Raw genomic sequence first — 22596 nt, 5'->3', positions numbered from 1 at the left:
ACCTGGTTTTCATCATGAGACAATGAGATGACTAGTGTCCCGAAGGCATTGGGGCTAAAATGAAACAAAAGCACGAGGAAAGGACAGAACTGTGGGATCTGCCATGTGACCCAAGAGAGAAAAGATTGTGTAAGAAGCCACGAGAGTGCAGGTGTTCTGAGGGAGAAAGTGCAGCAGGAAAAGGCAAAACAAGAGATAAAGATAAAAGCAAAAAGAGCAAAAGGAGAAGAGAGGTGACACCATGAGTGTCATAGATGGAAAAGGGGAAGACGCTTTCTGGAGGAGAATAATGTAATGTCATTAAATGTAGCAGACGAGAATTGAGGTAAGGGTCACCACACACGTGTGCAAGTGCCTGTGTGTACAGGTGCGTGTGTGTCTGAGTGTGTGTGCATGTAGAGAAGGTGAGAGGCAACATTCCTTAAAAGCACTTGGTATTTTCAGAACTTTCTGGGTAACTTTGATCCACCATTAGCCCATCTATTCCCCACTATCCTGGCTAGTAGGATATTTCATTTGTTACTATTTCCTTATAATAAAGAAGCAGTAAAGTGAATGAAAACAGCACATTCTGAAATAGTTTTGACTTCTGAGTAGGTTGGAAAACAAATCTACTCAGCCGGGATCCTCCCACCTCAGCTTTTGCACCTGCTCAGCGCTGCTGGCTGGCATTAATTACAGCAGCTTCTTTAGGGCCCAGCCTTGGCTGGCTCCCCGCAACACAGGGCACACTCTTGATAAATGACACCATGGCACCCTGCACTTCTCCTTTCTAATGCATTTCCTAATTTTCAGCAAACAATTTTAGGTTTAATGTCTGTCTTTATGAGAAAACATAAACTCTTTAAAACATGGATAATTGCCATCTTCTTTTCCCTCACTTAGCATCTAGTGCAGTGTTTTGTGTGTAGTAGGCTTTTGATAAATGTTTGTTGAAGGAACAAAAAACAAACAAGATCTTTAAGTTCTGCTGTCCACAAAGTAGATATCAATGTCCTTTCAAGTCCTGTTGGTTCCCCCAATAAATGTTTTTCTACCACCAATAATTCCACCGAGAAGCTTATCACAACTACATTTTCATAATCAAAAGCATAGTTTGTTGTTTAATATCTGTGTTCCCCAATAGACTGTGAGCTCCCTTAGGGCAAGAATGGGATTTTGGTCACCACACTGTCCCATCCCTGGCACACAGTAGGTATAAAATTAATAGATGCTGAATGTCAGGTAAAAGATTCTACTTATTTTATTCAAAAAGATATAAAACTTAAAGAATTAAAAAAATTAATAAGGTCATACAGGTTGTGGAGTCAAATTCAAAATCATCTCTAAGTCCAAAGCCTGTTTATTGTCTTTTATTTATGTTTTGGGGATGACACCAGAAACTCAGAGAAAAGACAATTTGGTTCGTGGAGAAAGAGGCAATTACTACCCTTGAAGGTAATACTTTTAAAATGGAGGTGACACATTGTTTTATAGGTGGAAGCAGGGGCGGGAGAGGAAAGATTGTGTGTAAGGATCTGAGTGTGAATGGGCATAAATGTATCTTAGTCTGTGCATCTGGGAGGGATGGGGAAGGAATGACTGGAAGCCGGTTCGTAGAGGCTGAAGTTGGCCATGAAAAATTCATGTGTTGCAGACGTAGCAAAGCTTTTCTCTAAAGTGCAATTCATACAGAAATGGCATAAAGAAAGGGTTCCTACCCAGCGTGTGCAACACATTTTCTTTTCTTCCAGCAGAACTGGGCACATTCTCCCTCTGTGTCACTCTTAGTTACTTAGTGATGTAATATCATTGGAAGCTAGTTGTTTAATGAGTTTAATTTTTAAGTCCAATTTATAAAGAAAGGCTTTTTGGAAAGCACTTGTTCGTTTGCAATGCAAATATCAACTTTACTGAGCGACAGGTCTCTAATTTATAAGTTGGGAGCACTTATCACTATCTCTGTAATTCTAAAGAGTATCTTTAGGATTAGAGATAATTTAAGTGTAGCCCAAACAATCTGGAAGATACTAGACACTCAAAAACTAACAGCTAGTATAAAATTTTGTGATAAAAGCACTTGATGTCAATTTTTCTTTTTATAACTCCTTTTCCTCTCCTTTATCAAATATCTTCAAATATATCTGAAAATCAACCTCTTCTGTATACCATAAATTCTATGCTTCTTGGATGAAGGGAACTCTTTGCATGCCCCAATTCTAATCTCCAAAGCATCCCGTCAATGGCCTAGGCAGCCCATTTGGGCTCCTTAATAGAGGAAGAGTTAGGGGAATACTTTTTAATTTTGAAAAATAATATTATTATGAAAGATTGCAAAAGTCTTGGGAAATAGGTATAAAATTTAAAGCAAAATGGAGATAAATTAGAGAAATGTTACTTTGAAAATATGACGAAAGTTGTCACCATAAGCACAATGATACTGATTTCAAAATTAGAAAGAAAAAGAAAGAAAAGAAGGGGCTGGCCCCGTGGCCGAGTGGTTAAGTTCGCGCGCTCCGCTGCAGGCGGCCCAGTGTTTCGTCGGTTCGAATCCTGGGCGCGGACATGGCACTGCTCGTCAGACCACGCTGAGGCAGCGTCCCACATGCCACAACTAGAGGAACCCACAACGAAGAATACACAACTTTGTACCGGGGGGCTTTGGGGAGAAAAAGGAAAAAATAAAATCTTAAAAAAAAAAAAAAAAAAAGAAAGAAAGAAAAGAAGGAGGGAGAGAGGGAGGAAGGAAAAATATTGGAGAGGATGGGAAAGACATTTAGGATGTAGGACACCTATGGATCAGAGGTGAAAACGATGCCCCAAAGATAATCACGTCACTTGCTTTTTCCCCTAATGGGGTGTTGTTGCTCCAATAATCACTCTATAGAAACTAACCCTAAATGGGGCAAAATGATGTGCAAGGGGACAAGGCTGTGCTTCCATGAGTTGTTCTTTATTCCCAGGAGCTGAGCTGCCAATAAAGCTCACTTTAAAGTCCATCGTTATGAAGTTGTTTCCTCACCTGCCCATTCTTAGCAAACATCAGAAGTTTTGGCGGTGTCAGAAGAGCACGCAGCAAAACAAAAAGGAGTCTGAAAGCCTTTTCATCACTGCCAACGTTGCTCAGCTAATACTGTGTGTCTTTCCCCCTTGTTCACAGAACCGAAAGTAAGCTGCAAACTAGGCCGGTCTGCGTCCACATCAGGTGTGCCCCCGCCATCAGTTACTCCTCTCAGGCAAGCCAGTGACCTGCAACAGAGCCAGGTACCATCATCGTTAGCCAATCGTGATTGACTTCCTGTGATGCAACATGCCAAACGCTTCCCACCTCTGTCTGTCGTGTGTTGCTGTAGACAACTGTCGCATTGGCTTTTATTTTTCTCTGTGTGTGTGGGATGGGGAATGAGTTGTGGCAGTCTGTGTTTTCATCCGAAAAGGAAAGTCTTTCTTCCCTGTGATTGGTGAAACTTTCTTTGCTGTTTGTTACCAAATCCTTTTTGTCTATGGTTTCCATCATTCTGTAATATAAATGTAGTAAACTTGTACCATATGTATTGGCTTAGTGGTTGTTTTTTAAAATTCTTTCTCTCTTCCATGTTTTGTGTACTTTTATACTGTCTCTGAAAATTTATCAACATTTGATAAATTTATCTACTTTGTTTTATGTAGATTTCTTTTTAAATGTTTTGTCCACAACACTTGCACAGATGTTGTCAATGAATTTGTACATACCTTTTAGCTCTTATCCTATTACCTTGTAATATTTGTGGCAATTTTACTTTTATTTTTATTTAGCTTGGAGCATGATTGTAAGATACTGTGAAGATCGATGTGCTTATAAATATTCTGATACCAACTCATTTGGATTGATGACGGCAGCTAGTCTTCTTTCTTAGGTCATAAAAACAAATTGACCAACCAGATAATCTAGATGTTTACCAAAAACTGTAGATTAATAAGGCAATCTTTGATAAATGACTTTTCTCTCCTATACCAACAATATCAGAAATGTTCTCAGTAAGAGAATGTTAAGTGTTCATGCATGGTAAATGAGATCTCTATTATCACTTGGAGAAAAGAGACAAGAAATAAAGGCATAAGCTAAAATATCATTTAATCCTTTACAGTACAGTATGTTGCTCTGATGTTCTTTTGGGTACATGATTGTGTATGGGGAATTTAGTATGGGGAAAAATCACTACGTGTAAATGTTCCATCTATAGTTTATCCAAGAAGAATTCAATACACTGACTTAATTTGTGAAGCTTAATTGTTGTTACTGTTAAGTATTATGGATGTTAAATAGGATAATGTCATCCTGGAGTGGTTTCTCTCTGCTTCTCAGCTCTAACCTTTGCATTCATAAAACTCTTCTGAAATAGTAAATTGTGAAACTAGCGATGATACCGCCATGGGAAATGTCCATTACTGATTAGCAAATTATGTATTCATCAATTATTTGAAATGTCAAGCTATTTTAAAAACATAACTAAGCAGAGTAATTGCATTCCTTCTAATGGGAGACATAGTGCTTTTTAGTACTTTGGCCTGGCTTAAATATGTGCAGGATTTGATTTATGAATATGTGAGAGTATCTACAAATACGACAGATGAGAGGCTTCTCTCGAGGCATCTCAAGTGTCATTTAGAATTTCTTGTGTCTTAATTTAAAATGTTAAATGCCTTCAAAACTAAATGTATCCAACTCAGACACTTTTTGGGTATAAAAGAAGTAGAAAGAATAAGACAGTGAATTAATGAATAAATAACACAATTAATCTCACTAAGATAAACAGCCATCTTAGTTGATGAAAGCTATTCCAAAAATATTACACTTACCAATTTTTAAAGTTTGAAAAATTTAGGTACAGAGAAAAGTGAACTTTAGCCGGCAGGCAGAGGATTGCATTAATACCATCAATTTTCCAAGTCTGTGTACCTTGCTGTTACCTTATCCTCAGTATCACAGGGAGGTTTTGTGCTCTTTATTTTGTTTTGCTTTTATCTTAATTATCTTTATAGTTAGTTCATCCTAAGCCCCATCAACTCTCAGCGAAAGCAGGTTCCTGGAGTAAACTTCCAGAACAGAAACAAGATCCAATCCATGTGCCTTTGCATTATCGACTCTTTGCTCACCTGATGGGGTGCTCTTCATTCTTCAAAATACAGCAACATAAAACGCTCCTCACATTGCTTATATGCTGTTAGTTTCCTCTCGACCAGCAGAAATTCTGGCTCCCAGCCATATTGCAGATGGGCTGTCAGGGCTATGAGTTAGAAGATTGGCCTCTGAACCTCTCTTCTGTGGCTTGTGACTGGATTTAGTATCTAAGATGGACAACATGGCTCAGGAGAACTGTGCTCTGCACTCCTACGACTTAGCATTGAACTAAAGTCAGTGGGTACTGATTGAATATCCTCTTCTCACCTAATTCCTAAGCTCTTGACTGAGATGTCTCTAAGTTACAGCCAGGATAACACAGCCCTTTGCTCAGTAACCCAAGGCAATGGCAAAAGACATTGAAACATGTTGACTCTAAGAGTGAACATTTATACACCAACTAGAATATGGGACAGCAAGCATTATCAAGCTAACAAACATTCACTCTGGTCACTTTTTAAGCCATGTTTCCAACACCAGGATTCTTGGTATTTATTAAAACTCAGAATGCATAATTCAAGATGAATAGATTTCACTAGGAAATCATTGGAAAACCATGTGGTGTGTTTACAACAAGTGAAAGTAATCCCTAAGCCCTAAAATAATTCCAGTGGTGCTTAACTACTGAGGGATCTGGCTTTAGGAATGCTATGCCATTTCAGCCACATCATGGGACATTACGGCTCATAGAAAAGGCACTATGTTTTCTTTCAGATTGGTTATTCACATCTTCTCTCTTTTCACTTCCCCCAGTCCTAGTTTTCCTCTTACCACTTCATGTCATGGTTGGAACTTTCTAAGAAGCGTTGCAGGAAGAGTAGATGGAAGTGCTTGACGTTGCTCCAGTGGGGATGCACAGAGATGGCCCAGAGTGACTGACTCTCATCCCCAAAAGCCTAGGCCAATAATGACTGACCCCCTGCAAAGAATCTACAGACAATAGTTGCTGACTGACCCACAGAGGAGCCTACAACCCATAGTGACTGCCCACCCTAGGCATTTGTGTATAAACAAAGGCGAACGCAACGTTTGCTTGGCTTTGCAATATGTTTTGGCTTCAGGTAACTAAAGCAGACACAAGATTTTTAGAAATCTATAATCTCATCTGACTGTAACTTCAAAATGTGTAAGAGAAAATGAGAGGCTCAGGAAAGAAATTATGAGTTCTAAAGCACTTAGAGTTTTCTTCACAACAGATAATACTCTCTGAAACTCAGAGGGATGAAAAATAGATTTTTTCTATCTTAATTCACTTCTAAATAAATAGGGTAGACATGGTGCAATTAGGGGAGAGGGACATTTGGAATTTTTTTTTGTGATGCAGCCACATATTTTGGCATTTGTCATAATGCAAGTCTTTGGAAATTAGACTGGATTTCTGTGCCTGCAATGAGAAAGCTACTTTGTTTTCTTAGTTACAAAAGTGAAACTGTACAGAAGTCATATTTTGAACTTGGAGAATATGTCGCTTTCTCTTTTTCTCTTCTGTAGTAAAGTAGAAAGCCGTGTGCTCAGAAAAAAGAGGTGTGAGTGCTTTTATAGACAGCAGATGATGTTCATGTGTTTCCTCCGTCTCTGGCTGACAACAGGCCTACCCCTTCAGTGACCCCCCCCTTCCCTTGGAGATGGAGCTGTCTCTTGTCTTGCTACAACAGGTGATGGAATAGCAACTAATGCACCTGGCCAGGGGAAAGCCATGCTTTCCTTCCAGAATGGAGTAGCTAAGGTGTGTCTCTAAACAGAAGTGCCAACTCTCCTTGGAAAAACGTTCCCAAGAAATATTTATATTCATTTTTCTGAGAATGAAGGAGATGAGAGCCACTCCCTCCACTACATACATACACACTCACACTCACAATACACTTATGCACACTCAAACTCTCATATACACACACCTACATATATGTACTTGCTCACAATCACACTCACACACACTCACTCACTCATGAACACACACACTTCACATTTTTTGAATAATAGACCCCCGTGTCAAATCCAGGAACCACAGAGCTATCAGCGATGTAAGTGTTGGCCTGAAACCTCACCTTCTCCCCAGGCTTGTTTATTGTTCTAAACTGGATTATCTTTGATTTGTGGAAATGGGAAGCCACTTGTAATTTCCTTTGGACATACATTTTGAAGTCTGACAGGCCCAAATCTCTTTAGAAATCTAAACGTCACCTCCAAAGCCGTTATCTCCTCTTCCATGGTCCCTACGTTCGAGAGCTGCCTCCTTACCACCCAGGACAGTCCTCGCCCAGGCTGGTCCCTTCTGTGTACTTACAAGCTGTTATCCAGGCAAACAAGCCCAGTTCCTTTCAACTTACCCCTTTAGGATTATTTCTCAGGTGTTTCTTTCTTTTGATGGCAACGCTCTGGACTCACTCCAAGCTCCTAATATCCCCCATCAGCTTGATGACCCCACTGGGGCATAATGAGAAGCTGCCTGGGCTGCCTGCAGAGCAGAATGCGTTCTCTTTTTCTGTAGGCTCCACAGCTATGTCTGCACACCAACATCTGGATAGCCTTCTTAGGTAATAAAAGAACGTGTTAGAGTCTATAGCTTGATGCAAGGCCACAGTGTGTTTCTGGACGTGCCTGGATGTCAAAATTGTTTTCTAGATACCTTAAAAAAAAAAAGAAGATACGTCATCCAAAGATAGAGATTAGGGCTCAGTACAGAGGAAAGACTAAGATTTAGGACTTAGGAACAGGTGGATTCCGTGGCAAGGGCTCTGCCTCCCCCCAATGCCCAACACAGTGAGTGACACAGTGAGCTTTTACTGACTTACTAAATATCTCTCTCGATAAGTGTCTCTCTCCACATATCCTTGAAAAAATGTTTTTCTCACACAACCTAATTTTGTCCCTTTCCTTAGTCCTTAACCTCCAGAGCAGTGGGATGTTTGATTTGTCCCACAGCCTCAGGAAGGAATTGCCTTAAAACTTTGAGAAGACCACTGCTCTTCCTCAGGGTCTGTGTGAATTCTGGGCTTTCATTTAACTTTCCAGATAGTCAGGACCTTTGCACATAAAACTTGTAGGAGCCTGGAGAGCATGAGGAAGGCTAAAGACAAAGGGAGACTTGAGTGTATTAATGTGAGTACCCAAACAACAACATCAAAAGGAATTCTCATCTCATCTACTCAGTTCCCGCCCACATCTCTGAATAATATAACCTTAAAGGATATGTCCTTATTTAATTTCACCTTCAATGCACAGGATCAGGTAGAAAAACAAAAACAAATCTTAAGAACAGAGAAGCGTCAATAGTACTTTCTCCTCAGAATTCTTGCACTACTATTGGCATGAGTATAGTTTCTCTGGTCAAGACTATATATGCTTTATTCCTGTCCTGTGTCCTGTACACCAAGCACATTGTGTTATAAAGTTTCATCTGATCGGTTGTATGTACATTTTCAAGTGCTTTCCATCCAGGAGTGAGGGTTTGGTGGTAGAAGGGAGAAAACAGTGTTAGGAAGGGAAGGAACAGAATATGTGGTTGGGGAGCGTGCACCCCATCTTAACGTGATGAAGGGGCCTCTTTTCGAACATCCCTTGCTCAAATGTTGAGCAAACTTTTATCTTTAAGCCTTTGTGATATTCCAGTTCCTCCCATCAGATCTGAGGGGATATTCTGCATTGCCTCTGTAACTTTACACACCTGATAGGATTGTACGCTCAAGATTACATCATATGATGGAAATGGAAGAAGAGCAGAAACAGAACGTACAGCCAAGCAGCAAAAGCTGAACTCACTTCATTAACACATAGCTTCCTACCACTACAGCGTCCTAGATGCTGCGCAATAGATTTTAAATGATTCCTATGGTTTGCTTCATTTGTTTGCATACAAGTTGACCTGACATATATTTCCAAATGTGTGAAAGCCCAATGGAAGGACTTGGAAAACCCCACTATGTTTACAATGCAATGTCACCATCACGGTGGAGAAGGATTTAACTTCAAATTGTAAAATAAAGTGCTATGTTAACAAAGACTATGTTACCAAAAAATTATAGTTATTTGTTGTAATAGTGATATTTACCAAAGAGATTGGCTCTAGCCCTGTGAAATATGGAATAAATTCATGTTACAAGTAGGAATGTCAGTGGTTATATTGATTTATTGCCATGTGTTATGGCATGGGTGCATTAAAATAATGGAAGTGCCCCCTGCAAAAAAAAACAAAAACAAAAAAAGCATTATCCTATGTGTGCTCTCTATAGTCCTGTCCAATTGGTTTATAAAAATGTTAGGCTACAGTACCTTGTGGGACTCTTTATAGTGTTGAAGAAGAAATAATATTTTGTTATTACCTTTAAATACCAGTCAAATCCAGTAATATGTGTCATGAAATATTGGCAGTATGTGATTTCCACTTTCATACAAAGAGTTCAGATGGCAGAAACTCAGATTACTTTTTGCAACTACAATATTGGCTGAGAAATTTTGACATATTATTTAGGCATCGTGTGCTTATTAACTTTTGTATATTTCAAGTGACAGAATATTTGGAGTCACTTTTTAAAGGCCGGTAGTCTCGTGACCAGTCTCTCAATAACTCCAATATTGAGTAGAATGAAACTAAACAAACCATCCCTTTGTCCTCATTCCAATCCCCCTACCCAATAATCTTGCCATTTGCTCCCTTGGCGTAGTAGGCAGAGTGTAATAAACAAGAGGATGTTCTCTAAGAAGTCTTGCACCAATTGACAAATAGAGGTGTGGATGGGGCAATTGAACTCTGAGGGTGTCTGCCATCAGACTCTCTCATCGTCCCCAAAACATGCGTGTGTTCCTCTCCTCAGTATCAGAGCTGCTCCCTTAACCCATCATGGCTGCAGGTAAAATTGTGAAGTAGCTTAAGTATATACTCCGGCATCCTGTAAGGCCTGGAAGAGATAAGTTCTTTAGGGTTCTTAGATGACGTTTGCATGATGGAAACCATATGTCACTTATTGTCATCTCTGATGTGCTTACTGCGTGCCGGGATGGTACTGAGAGTTTCCCTCACATCGTGGTAGGCGTGCTCTCTGCAGTCCTACTCATGGGTACTGTTATTATCCCACATTACAACTCAGGAGACTAAAGTGAGGTTACATACGTTGTCCAAGTTTTGTCCCTATTATTAAATGTCAGAGTCTATGATCTTATCTACTTAGCTGGACAGAAACCTGAGATTTAGAGGAGGTAAGAATTCTTTTCAAATCCTGGCTCCACCAGTTGGTAGGTGTGTGACCCCGAATACATTTGCTCAGCTTTTCAGAGTCTGTTTTCTTATCTGTAAAATGGGGCAGTATTATCTGCCTTGTCTAGTTGTTGCTATGGATTAATGAGATAACCTATGTATGCAGAGTCCTGGGCAGACATTACATGCTAGAAAAATAATTATTCTTTTTCTTTTCACTTCTAGTGTCTCCTTCTTCCAAAAATTCAACTTTCCCTTTTGTTGGAAAATCCTAAGGAGGAGAGTCATTCTAGTCAGTGGTATTCTAAACGGGGTGGGCACAGAGCGAATGGTTCCATCTACCCCCATGTCACTGACCTTGACTAGAACTGCTAGCATGTGGTGAGAATAGAAAACAGATTTTTAGTCAGTTTTATTACTGATTTTGAATTCTCCAGACAATGCATCTCCTTATTGCCAGCATCTGAGACAGACTGGTTTCTCCCACCCCCTCCCTGATACACTTGATGTGATTATATTCATTATCCCTTCTCCTCCAAAGGGAATTAGATGCTCTGTCATTTACCATAGAATAGGGAGTCCACGTTGGGCATTTCTTCTTACCTCGTAGATCCCTCTTGCGGCTTGGAATCAAAGTGAGTAGAAATCGACTAAGGGTACCACTTCAGAAATGCCACCTGTCCCCTAATCCTACTTTTCTCTCCTATGTATGTTAAAGTGTGAATGACCATAATGAAAATGTTAAGGCTGCATAGGAAGCTGTTATCTGCTAGGGTCAGGACAAAAGATGCAGACACAACACGTTTATTGCCAACTCCAGCCTTTACTAAAGCTTCCAATTACTAAAAGCTTCCAGCCCACAATTTCAATGCCTTCCTTTCTTATATGCCCAAGTACTTACCCACAAGCATGCCCATTATAATATTATATCCCATTATATTGATTTAACTTTTCTATGCCCATTATATTGATTTAGCTTGTTTTTGTTTTTCATTTTCCTTTTAATGAAGAAAATATTAAGGATAACGCATTATAAATGGTTATACAAACATGAGGCCCAAATTTTAACACCATTCAGTCTTGCCAAGTGAATGCCTACCAAATAATGCATTTGAGTTGACTTCGCTTAGTATTTCTTAAGTAAAATCGGAGTCAATGGAATATTATTTTTTAAAAAATCTTTTGGATCTTCATTTATTCCTGTTCAAATATGAAGAATGGTGTAGTTTACTAAATTAACAATAATACGAATGTGCCAGGGGACATGGAGCTGAAGATTTTAAATCCATTTACTGTCACATTAGCTATTCCGTGTGTTTTCAAGTAGATCTTTAAAGTTTCCAATTCTGTGTCAATTTTTATTAAAAACTTAGAAAATAGAGACTCTGGGAGGCAGTTGAAAAATATTTAACTGCTATGTTTATTCAAAATGTCTATAATTGAAAAAGAAGCTTTGATCCTATATCTAGAGGACAAATTATGAATTTATAACTGGAGATCTTGTTTGAGTTGTACACAGATAGCTATTGAAGGGGCATTTAAGTTTTACAGCTTGATAACTTCAGTTGAGAGCTAAATGCCATGGTCGTGTTCTGCTGCCAGTGACTAACAGAAGTCCACGTCCTAGAAACTTTCCCCATAACTGGCTGAAGCTATTGAAATGAACATCCAACTCTAGATAGGGCCGGCAACATAGCTTGGGGAAAGCAGCATAGCACTAAGGTGGACACATAGCGCCACCTAGTGTCTTAGGTGCTCTTTGCCATCTGTACTTGGGTTTTAAAAATAATCCAATCAAAACACAACTGATTGGTGACAGAGAAGATTATCCTGTTTGGGATAATAAGCAGAATGCTTATAGAAACCCAGGACAAACTCTTTTGATGATATTTGTTTTAAATCTTTTTCATTACTCTAGTCTTGCTGTCTTGGATTGTCTAACTTTTAAATATACTTGTCCATACTTTTGGGGCGGGACCTCTAAGGGTTGTGCATTATTTATGAATAGATGCAACTATTTTCATTAGGACTGATGGCATGTTCTGTGAGTTGTAATTCCCTAAATCCAACCAGAGCCTCCAGGAGAGATCTTTATCCCTACTTTGCAGACTGACAGTAGAGGAGCAGAGAAAGCTTGGCTGAATGGAAGAATTCCTTCTTGATTGCTTTTGCCGTTAACATGTTTGAAACATACGGCTTAGGATTCTTTTCTGAAAAGTCTCCCTAACTAGTGAGTAAATTTACCTCCAACTTAAGGTACACGTGGATTGAGCATAAATGTTTACACTGTATTAATGTTGGCTCAGAGTTGCACTACACGACCCACAATAATAAAAACTTCCACACTGGGAAGCCCTCACTCCAGATCTTTAGTTTCTCCACCCAGCTCACCTGCTGGACAAATCTTTGTTCTCTATTCTGTGCTGCCAGTAAACACTATCCTTCAGGTTGAAAGCACCTCCCCCAAATAAAGCAGACTCCTAAAATGGCTTTCCTTGCGGGCTTATTGTATGCTTGGCACAGTGTTCAGAAGGTTCTGTTATCTCATTTTAGTCTCACAGTATATGTAGTAGGTAATATGTCCCCGATTTCACTGATGAGAAAACTGAGGCTATATGGACATGAGGTGTAAGCCCGGGTGCTACTATCTACTAAACTTTTGCTTTATTTTCTACTGGAAATAGCTGCCTCTCTGCACTTGTTCTCTTCATAAAACTCACCTTCCTTCACTTTCATTCATCTATTTATTTAATCATTCTTTAATTTCTCAGGTCTTGCCTTTTAACTTTTCTAGATTAAAAGCTACATAGCAGAGGGTAAAATTCAACTAAGACTTCAACTGAGAAGGTGCCATGGAAGAGCAGGCTCTCCCAGGGTGACATGGGGCTGGGAATGTAACTCCTGGAAGGAAGCCAGGCATCACTCAGTGGTTGTATCATTCTCTTGTGGACCGTGGACTGGGGTTGTGAGAAATCAGCCATGCTGGTGTATGTGTGTGTGTCCATGAGAACATGAACACTTGAGTGCACAAACTCTTTCACATTCTGAAAAGAAAATACACCCCTCACAAACAGGCACACATAAACACCAGCTTCTAGAGAACAGGCAAAATTTAACCAACAGCACATAGAAGACAAATAATGTATTCACAGAGATGTATCTGGCTCTGGGCTTCCACAGCAATCCCATGAACAGACACTTTAAAGGGGCGAGAAAACAAGCATCCTGTCACCTCAAAGCCTTTGTTTCCTCAAGTAAATGCCGCATTAGAGCTGGTTAATCATCCCTGGTTGTCACCTGTTTTGACAGGGATGGTATTTGGAATGTTGCATTTAATGACTTAGTTCCCAGAAAATGAGGAAGTTATTTGAAGGACCAAAAGGTGTCAAGAGTAATCTTACCCAACCCAGTCAACTTTGCATATGAAAGGGCTGGAAGCTTTGCAGAAGAAGGCAACAGAGCCAAAGTCTCTTGTCATTCAGGATACAACCTAGGAAGGAACCCAATCTGTGCTGTCACTTGTCTGATATAAACCTAAATAATGAAACAAGGGACCTTTGGAGAAGTCTTACATTGGAAGCCCTTACACCCAATGGTTGCTTTCCCTGGGCCTCATGGAATTGCTAGATATTTTGATTTCTGCATCTGCATCCATATGAAATGAGATAATGAATATGAAAGCACATTTTAAACGAGAATGTTTAAATGTAAATGCTTATTTTCAGATATTTATTTATTCAACACATGGGCTCTTTTTTATTTAACATTTTGTTTGAGCAAAGAGGTGCAAGGCATTATGTCTTGCCTCTAAGAATCCATGGTGCACTGGGGGAAGCAAGACAAGCCACAGGACGGGAGAGCAGAAGAGAGGGCCGTACTGCCACTCCAGCAGCTTCAGGGTATGGCTTCTCTCGGATCCAAACGTGTCTTGCAAGATGACCATGAGGTTTTATGATAGAGTCAATGTCTCTTACCCTTTTCCCCACCTCAAACTTGTCTCTAGTCTCCCCCTCTCTCCCCAGATCCATCCTCCATACCAGCAGGCGAGTGATCATGTGTTGAATCCTTCATGTAAATTCTGTAAATCTGCCCATTGCCTACAGGATGGAAGATAAACTGTTTTGCATGGATTTCAAGGCCTCTGTCATCTGGCCGTGGCCTTGCTGTTCAGCTTCATTATCCAACATCCTATCAACACACCTCATGCCCATCCACATACCTCTCTGATTCTTCCTCACTTTCAGATGCCTCGGGGATACCTCCAAGATTTTCCTAATACTTAGCTTCTTCTTGGAACACCCTCTCTAGTCCTGGGCTCCTGGTAAACTATTACTCATCCTTCAAGTCTGGGATCAAGTGTGTTTTCCCCAACAGTGAGGCTGTCCCAACCCTCCCAAAGATATCTATCTTCTCCATCTCTCCCTTGAACTTTGTACTTACAGTCCATAACCATAAATAACCTTATTTTTGTATTTAAAAGGGAATATTATCTGAGGGATGTGATCCTCTATTCTGTTATCCAGGAAAGCAGTCTGGGGAAAGGTCGGCTTAGATAAATTTCTTTGTTATCAGAGTTTTTAATTTGTAGAAGTGCATTGGAAATTGCAAAGAGGAAGATATGCTATGCCATGTTTTTCAAATACATTTGACCGCAGAACTCCTTTTTCATTTTTCCAAGGAGCATCTCTTTTGACCTCAAAGATGCAGCCTATAATTGTTTGCATTAGGTTGCAGGCTCTTTGAGAGCTGGGATGTTTATTTTCACCTTGGAACTCTCTAGTTGCCCTACTTAATCTTGAATAAATAAATCAATTAATGCTGAAGGTGGAAACAGAGAAGCATCTCATTGTAAAACGGGTATAATTTGCAGAAGCATTTGGGTTCCTGATAGGTGGCTCTTTACTAGTCGTCACATATGCCCACCATAGCTAGTTAAGTTAATTAACTAGTTTTACCTGCTGATGGAGGATGCGAGACAAGTGTTAGCAAAGAAGACTGAAATGCAAATGGCATCTAGAGAGGTAACACAAGGGCTGCAGTTCGCAGTGAAAGGGAAATCTCTATTAAACTCACTCCTAAAAATTGACTTTTTAAAAAAGCAGCTTTATTAACAGACGGAGAAAGTGTGTATCATCGGGACCACTTTAGAAAGATAAACTTTAACGATGCAAGTATATGGTTAGAACAGAACATAAATTGGGAACAGAGCAAATTAAGACCTTTACAGTCCCTAATAGAAGTGATGATGAAGCCCTCTCCCTATAGTTAAATATAAAATTTCATCTTTTAAAATAATGCAAAAACTTACATAACATGTATACTTCTGTCACCAACCACAATGTGTATTCATCAATTTAGATTCTGATGTGTGGGGTTTTTTTTCCCCCATACTACCAAGCAGTTCTCCAATATCCGCTGGGTAGCCTACAATTTAACTCAGTTCTGACCCTATCTACCTGGAGATAGCATTAGATCCCACAGGTTAAGGGCTCAGTCCCACAAGATTGCTCCCACTTCAGATGCCAGTCGAAAGTCCAGGTTATCACCTGTGCTTCTGACCAACCGACTACACTCAGAGATTCCCATGACCCCCTCCTTGGGTTCAATTAATTTGCTAGAGCAGCTCACAGAACTCAGAGAAACATTTTACTTACTAGATCACTGGTTTGTTATAAAAGGATATAACTGAGGAACAGCCAGATGGAAGAGATGCACAGGGCAAGGTAAGGGGAAAGGGCTGGAGCATCCATGCTCCCTGGGCTCTCCACTCTCCCTGATTTTCCACATATTCACCACCCCTGAAGCTCTCGGAACCCAGTCCTGTGGGTTTTCATGGAGGCTTCATTACACAGCCATGATTCATTACACAGTCATCATTGGCCACTGACGATTGAACTCAAGCTCCAGCCCCTCCCCGGAGGTCAGGGGAGAGACGGAAAGTTCCAACCCTCTAACCACATGGTTGTCTCCACTGGCAGCCAGCGCCCCCTCCTTAGGTGCTTTCCAAAAGTTATTTCATTAACATAAAAGATATCTTTATTGTTCTCATCATAGGAAATTCCAAGGGTTTTAGGAGCTCCCTGCCAGGAATTGGGGGGGGGGGGAGACCAAATACATATTTCTTATGAATCACAGTATCACAGTCTTTATATATTCTAATTAACTTCATTTAAGTTTTCTCTTTACAAAATTTTGCATAAGGTTGTTGAAGCTGAACTCTTCTCCTTTCTGTCTGACTCTCTCTCTCTTTTTTTGTATTGCTTTGCCCCAGATTTGCTGGGCAGGTGCCTTAAACACAGGAGAACTCATCCCTTGGCTGACCCAGCACCTGTGTTGCACCCACAGAATTTCTAAAACTACTCCTGCAGGCAAATTTGAATACAAGGGTAAAAAGTTCAAAATTTAAAAAGATGTGAAAACTCTCAGTGACAAAGAGCTATTTGCTACTATCATGTATTTAATTAAAAGGAAATCTACCTTCATGCTATACTGTCTTCTTAAAATGGGTCATACAAGGGGGACCGTTTAAACACAACTTCTTAACTGTGTAAGGAACTGTGTGCGAGCATTTGCTAAAGCTGCCAGAAGAGGGCAGCGCCTCATCTCTCCCCACCTACTTGAAAAGTAAGGATGGATCCTGGAGGTCCCAGCAGGAGAGAGACATTTCAATATTCATCCTGGAGATGGAAAGAAGTGAGGTGGAGGAGTGAGGCCAAGGGGCTGGTCTGGAGCAGAACACATCATGACTTTTCTTCCCTCCTCATCCTGTCCATCATTTTCCCCTCCCTTCTAGCCACTCCCAGGGGCAATGGGTGGAGTGGCTGGACCTGGGACAACAGGATTCACTGGAGGATATTGTTAGATGCAAACTTTCTAACAGAGGTCTGATAACCTTCATGCCACAGCTCTGCAAACAGCTCTGCAAACTGTCATCTGAGGTCTGGGCAAAGAGATAATGTGGGTAAAATTAATTTTGGGGCCATTTTACCTTCTCCTTCTTTTTCCAAAACCTTCATGCTCAAAAATCACCTACCTCACACAAAATTATCCAGTCTCTCTGTCCTGTGCCCCCTATTTAGCCTTGCATCTCTTGCACCAACAACCAAATACTGATAACATATATAACTGTCATTATTAATCACTAACATGTGTAACTGTCATTGACACTTTGCAGTAATTAGCATTAGCACTTTAGGGTTTGCAGGTTGCTTTCATACATTCACTCAACAAACACTCATTGTCCACTTGATGAGCACCTCATATTCTGATAGATGCCCCATGGTTGATACAAACTCCTTATGTTCAAAGGAATTTCACACCCACGCACACATTTGCAATTAGTGTAATTAAGAGGAGAATGCACAGAAGAGAGATTAACTCTGTGAGTTTGAAGGTGGTCAAGCGTGATTTTCCTGAAGAGGAAGTGAAATTTGACCCATGTTTTAATAAAAGAGGGTGGAAGGCCATTACAGACAGAGATAAGAAGATTTGCAGCAGAGCAGGGAGTCTGAAACGGTCCAATGTGGACAAAGATGCAGGCACTTCAGCATTACAGTAGTAGCAACAAATGTTGAGGTGGGAAAAAATTGGAGGAAAAATTATAAGAGGATGAAGAGCAAATGGTAACGTTCCTGGAGAGTTAGGTACCATAAACATGATCCTTATTATTATTCTCATTTTACAAACAGGGAAAGTGACCCACCTACAATATTCGGTAGAAGTTTGCTGAGGGCTGTTTCTTTATAATTCAAACTCTGATCACCTGAGATCATCTAACTGACGCCTCAGGTAAAGGTGGGGATGGCTGTAGATGGGAGCCCTGTCCTGGACAATTACTATTACAATTGTCCAATTAAAGACAATTGACAATTAAAGAAGAAATTGTTAACTGAATCTTCAACTGGTAGAATATCTAAGAACATTCATTTGTCTGTTTCGCATCTTTTTATTTTGAAAATTTCCCAGTGACAGAAAAGTAGGGAAGCTAGCACACCTGTATACTTTTAAACACACACACACGCACACACGTTTTAATCATGACACTTCATCTTTAAATATTTAAACTTGTATCTTGTAAGACCAAGGACATTCTTTTAAACAATCACACTTAAAAACCAGTCAAGGAAATTATAATGATTCAATATTATGGTCTTACATAAAGCCCACTTTCAAATCTTTGCAAGTGCCCCAATGCTATGCCCTTCCCCCATCCAGGATCCAATCAAGGATCATATATTACATTTATTTCTCATAGTTCATTTTCTAAATCTCCTATCATCATGACTGTTTCTCAGCCTCATTGATTTTTCAAGATACGGAAATTTCCAGTGTCCAGAACCGTTTGGGGTTTTTTTCAGAGTAACCCTCAGTTCTGATGTGTCTGATTGTTTCTCTGTGATTAGGTTTGAGTTGAGTGTCACATGGCCCATGATGCCAGTTTGCTTCCTTACTGGGAAGGTGATGTCCGGTCACCTCGAAAGGCTGTTTCTCCACTCTGAATGCTCTGTGAACCAGGAGGGAGGGACCATGGGGGCTCTCTTAGAGTTTGGCCATCACAGGATCAAATCAACTGATTAAAGATATTATTTTGCTTGTATTTTCTTTAAAAAAAGAACAAAGTCAATTTTTGTTTCGTCAATTTCTAAATACATTTGACTTAACATTTTCTCCTGTGACCATCACAGCAGTCCTGCAAATCATGATTGTTACTCTGCGTCTGATGAGAAACAAGAGGTCAGATGAAGTCTCAGGTGCACACAGTTAGCAATGGCAGATCTGGGACTTGAACCTCTTATCACTCTTCGTGCCGTGTTCTTTCCTGCAATCCTGAGCTGCAATCCGGTGTTATTTTAGAGTGAATTCCTGCTGCAAATTTTTTATACCGTTCATCCCCACTAGAGGGAGGAAATGATCTTCTAAGTAAATGTAGCTGCATTCATTTGGACTAGAAATCTTTTGACAGTCACCAAATTCAGCACTGGGCAATGATTACATGTGAATGAATAAAGAAAAAAAAACAGCCATTGTGTCCCAACTTGTGTCCCCCCTTTTTTGTTTGCCAATTTTAGATTAAAATAGATTGCATATGGGTTAACTACAGACATTGTAGAATACGATTAAGGACAAGCATAAATATCAACAAACTACAAATGAGTATATGGCCCATATTTAATTTATAATGATGTTTTAGGCAAGAATATGCAATTGGCTGTTCCTTTACGATAGGTCTTGTCTACCTGCAATCATGGAACATACTACATGCACTCATGGAATGGGTAATTATTGCTAGTAGTTTCCATGAATCTGTCTTTTCCTTTTTAAAGAAAAGATGCAAAGTCATTATAGAATGCAAAATTGGCATTTATTATATTGTGTTGTTTTAAAATCGAAGACCCCCCAAATAAGTCTGTGCATATTTCATCTTTACCTACCACAAAGAAGACATCATTCTGTTTAATTCATCCTTTAAAAACTCACTTCTGTGGAAAAATATAAGGCAAAGCTAATCTTTACACCAATTGGATTCTAGAAACAGATGTTATCTAGAGATATAACTAGAAGTCTACATTCTTAATTACCCAAATTAACAATAATAATAAAATAGCAATCGTTTAGTGAAAAAAGAGAAAAAAGAAACACAGTCCTCTATATCAACTTTCTGAAAACAAGTGAACAGAATTACTGGACAGACCTCACTTTGTTCTATAATTTGAAAATCATTAGGAAATGCTGAAGTGAATAACAAAAAAAAAATCACAACTTCATTAATATTTAAAGTGTTAAGCGGGAAAAGTGTAAAGTAGCCTTCAGTTCAGTAATAGAAAAAGTATAATTATGCTCGACTTTAAAGAGAAGAAAAGAGAAAGATGAAAATTTAATTTCAGTTCTATCCCATCGTCAGATGATGTGCAAAGGGTGAAAAAGTTAAAACAATAGATACTGTTATTCAAATATCTCTCGGGGGTTAAAACCAGTTTGGGCATCACCCCCGAGAAGAGCTGAGGTTGGTGTAAAGGGGACGGGGTCAGAGGGCACAGTGATTCACCTTACAGGAAGGCAAGCTGAAGTTTCTGGAAATGAAGATCTTTGCTTTGCACAATCTGGTGCATTAAAACCCACCCTCTCCTCTTAGCAGTGGACCTGGAAGGATTTGTAGATAAACCACGATGAGTTCCTCTGACCAAATCCATTTCATACACTTTTGCTATGGTCCCCTCTCCACGGCCTTAACGATGTATACAGACGTCAAGGAATAAAGGATAGAGACCATCTGTTTCTCATCTCAACCAAAGAGGCAGGTTTAACTAGAGGAAATGGGTGCCTGCTGTGGTTTAAAGTATTTTTATTAGACCTGAGAGTAAAATCCTGGAATGTTTTACCAGGAGAGAGGTCATGGAATCTTCCTTCTGGAGACCTTAAAACTACAGCAGATTCCCAAATTGGTGAGATGATGCTACAGTGGCTCTGCCTGAAGGTAAGGGAGGGGATTTGCATGAGTCTTTAGGCCTTTATAAATACACTTCTACAGGAAGTTTTTTAGAAGACCCTTATAAAATAATGGTCTTAATTATAGTTTGTATTCCCTTCTATTGCCACAGTGGGGTGCTGTTGACTTAGTTTATCTTCTTCCTCGGAAAATGCTTTCAGTATTTTGCCTAAAAAATCCTACTACAGGTTTTGGCAATCATTTTGGGAGCGTGAAATAGTGATTCAAATGTTTTTCATATATTTTGGAATGATAGAGACTTGGATTAAAATCAGCTTTTCTAAAGTTTATTTGGACAGTTTATTTCTTTAGAAAAGTAAACATAATTCTTGGATTATTACTATGAATCAGGAGCAAACTACGTTTTTACAGGGCAGTGACAGGAGATATGGGCACCTGTGGATCAAATTCATGTCTCATGCAAGGGTCATGTAAACTATTTGGTAATGGAATTCTGCTTCCGATAAGCAATTCTTAGAAGGCAAGCTAGTCAGAAAGCTCAGTCTCCTGTGAGAAATGAGATGTGGTGGAACGAGAACAGTTTGGGACGACGGTAGAATCACCTCCTGTCCGGTCTTCCTTGGCAGGGCGGATGTACAGGTGAAAGGGGTCTTTAGCCATCTCTGCACTCACTACCGATGGTCCTCGGTTCCCCTTTTATGTTGCGCATAATGACAAAGCAGGGGCTCTGTTACTGAACTGAAGCTCACCAATTTGCTGTGTGGTGCACCGTGGACCCATTCAAAGCTGAAAAAGTCAGGTGAAGCCACAAAGCTTAGGGTTTTAATTTTCCTGAACTGGTCCGGTAGAATTGCAGTAACTAGTTTTCTGTTCTGAGGGCTGCTGCGTAGAGAGAAGCAAAAGTAAAATGAAAAACGTCCATTTCTCCTAGCAAGACTGATGAGGAGATCCCCGTCTTGAAGAGTGTAAATGGCAGAGAGTTTGGGGTTTTGAATGTGTATTAGGAAGTGGTGTGTGGATTTGGGCCTTTAAAGAGCATTCTGACACGTCATGGTAAAAGGTGCTATATTTTCTGGTGTTTGCAAATGAAATACTTTGTAAAGGTAACGGAAAAACAGTCTGCGAGTTTATTAGCATCTCTCAGAAGAGTTGACTATCCCTTTATCTAGAAGCTTTGGTAGGGCGTGGGGAGGGTTAGTGTGTTTGCAATAATTGCCGAGAAATATCAGTGTTTACCTTTGCCCCTTGGGGCTGTTACTGGTGAGCATGCGCAAGCAGCCATGGCTCATGGTGCTAGAGTGATGCTTGGCGGAACCAGAGACGAGCAAAGTGAATTAGCACAGGATGCAGGATGGAAAGCTGCCCTCAGTCCAGAAGCACCGTCCTATGGCCATGACCCCTGACCTGTCATTGTTCTGTTAATTTTTCTTCTTTTTTTATTTGTGACTAGGAAGCCCCTCCATATCTGCCGTTAGCCAGTTGGAAAGTGGAACACATGTTGCATCGCATACATATCTCAAATCTGATCTCCCGCGAGCAAAATGTTGAGAGAGAACCAGAGGTTATATTTGGTCCCAGTGGGAGGGTCGTGAAGATTTGTTGATGTTCACCAAGGGCCCGGAGGTCACCAGGCTTCAGGGAACTCGAACAAGGGGTATAATCTGGAAGTTATATTTCTAACAACATATTGATCTTAGATAAGTCATGTTTTAGCGAAGTGAAGGGCAAAACCTCAGTCTTATGTGTTAACTGGGGAAAAGTGATGAGATTCTTAATTTCTATAGTGAAAATGAATGATTATCCATTACTACCATCTCA

General features: G+C 40.0%; 1 protein-coding gene across 1 annotated transcript in view; it reads left to right on the top strand.

Moving 5' to 3' along the window:
* The window catches only part of NYAP2 (neuronal tyrosine-phosphorylated phosphoinositide-3-kinase adaptor 2), a 242254-nt gene that overhangs the window by 198306 nt on the left and 21352 nt on the right, over nt 1-22596 (top strand). Inside the window, exon 5 of the mRNA XM_046642783.1 lies at nt 3140-3243. Coding sequence (XP_046498739.1) covers nt 3140-3243 — 104 coding nt within the window. The remainder of the gene's footprint in view (nt 1-3139; nt 3244-22596) is intronic.

The sequence above is a fragment of the Equus quagga genome, chromosome 17 (assembly GCF_021613505.1).
Source record: "Equus quagga isolate Etosha38 chromosome 17, UCLA_HA_Equagga_1.0, whole genome shotgun sequence".
Classification (NCBI taxonomy): Eukaryota; Metazoa; Chordata; class Mammalia; order Perissodactyla; family Equidae; genus Equus; species Equus quagga.
This window is presented reverse-complemented; position numbering and strand designations above follow the sequence as displayed.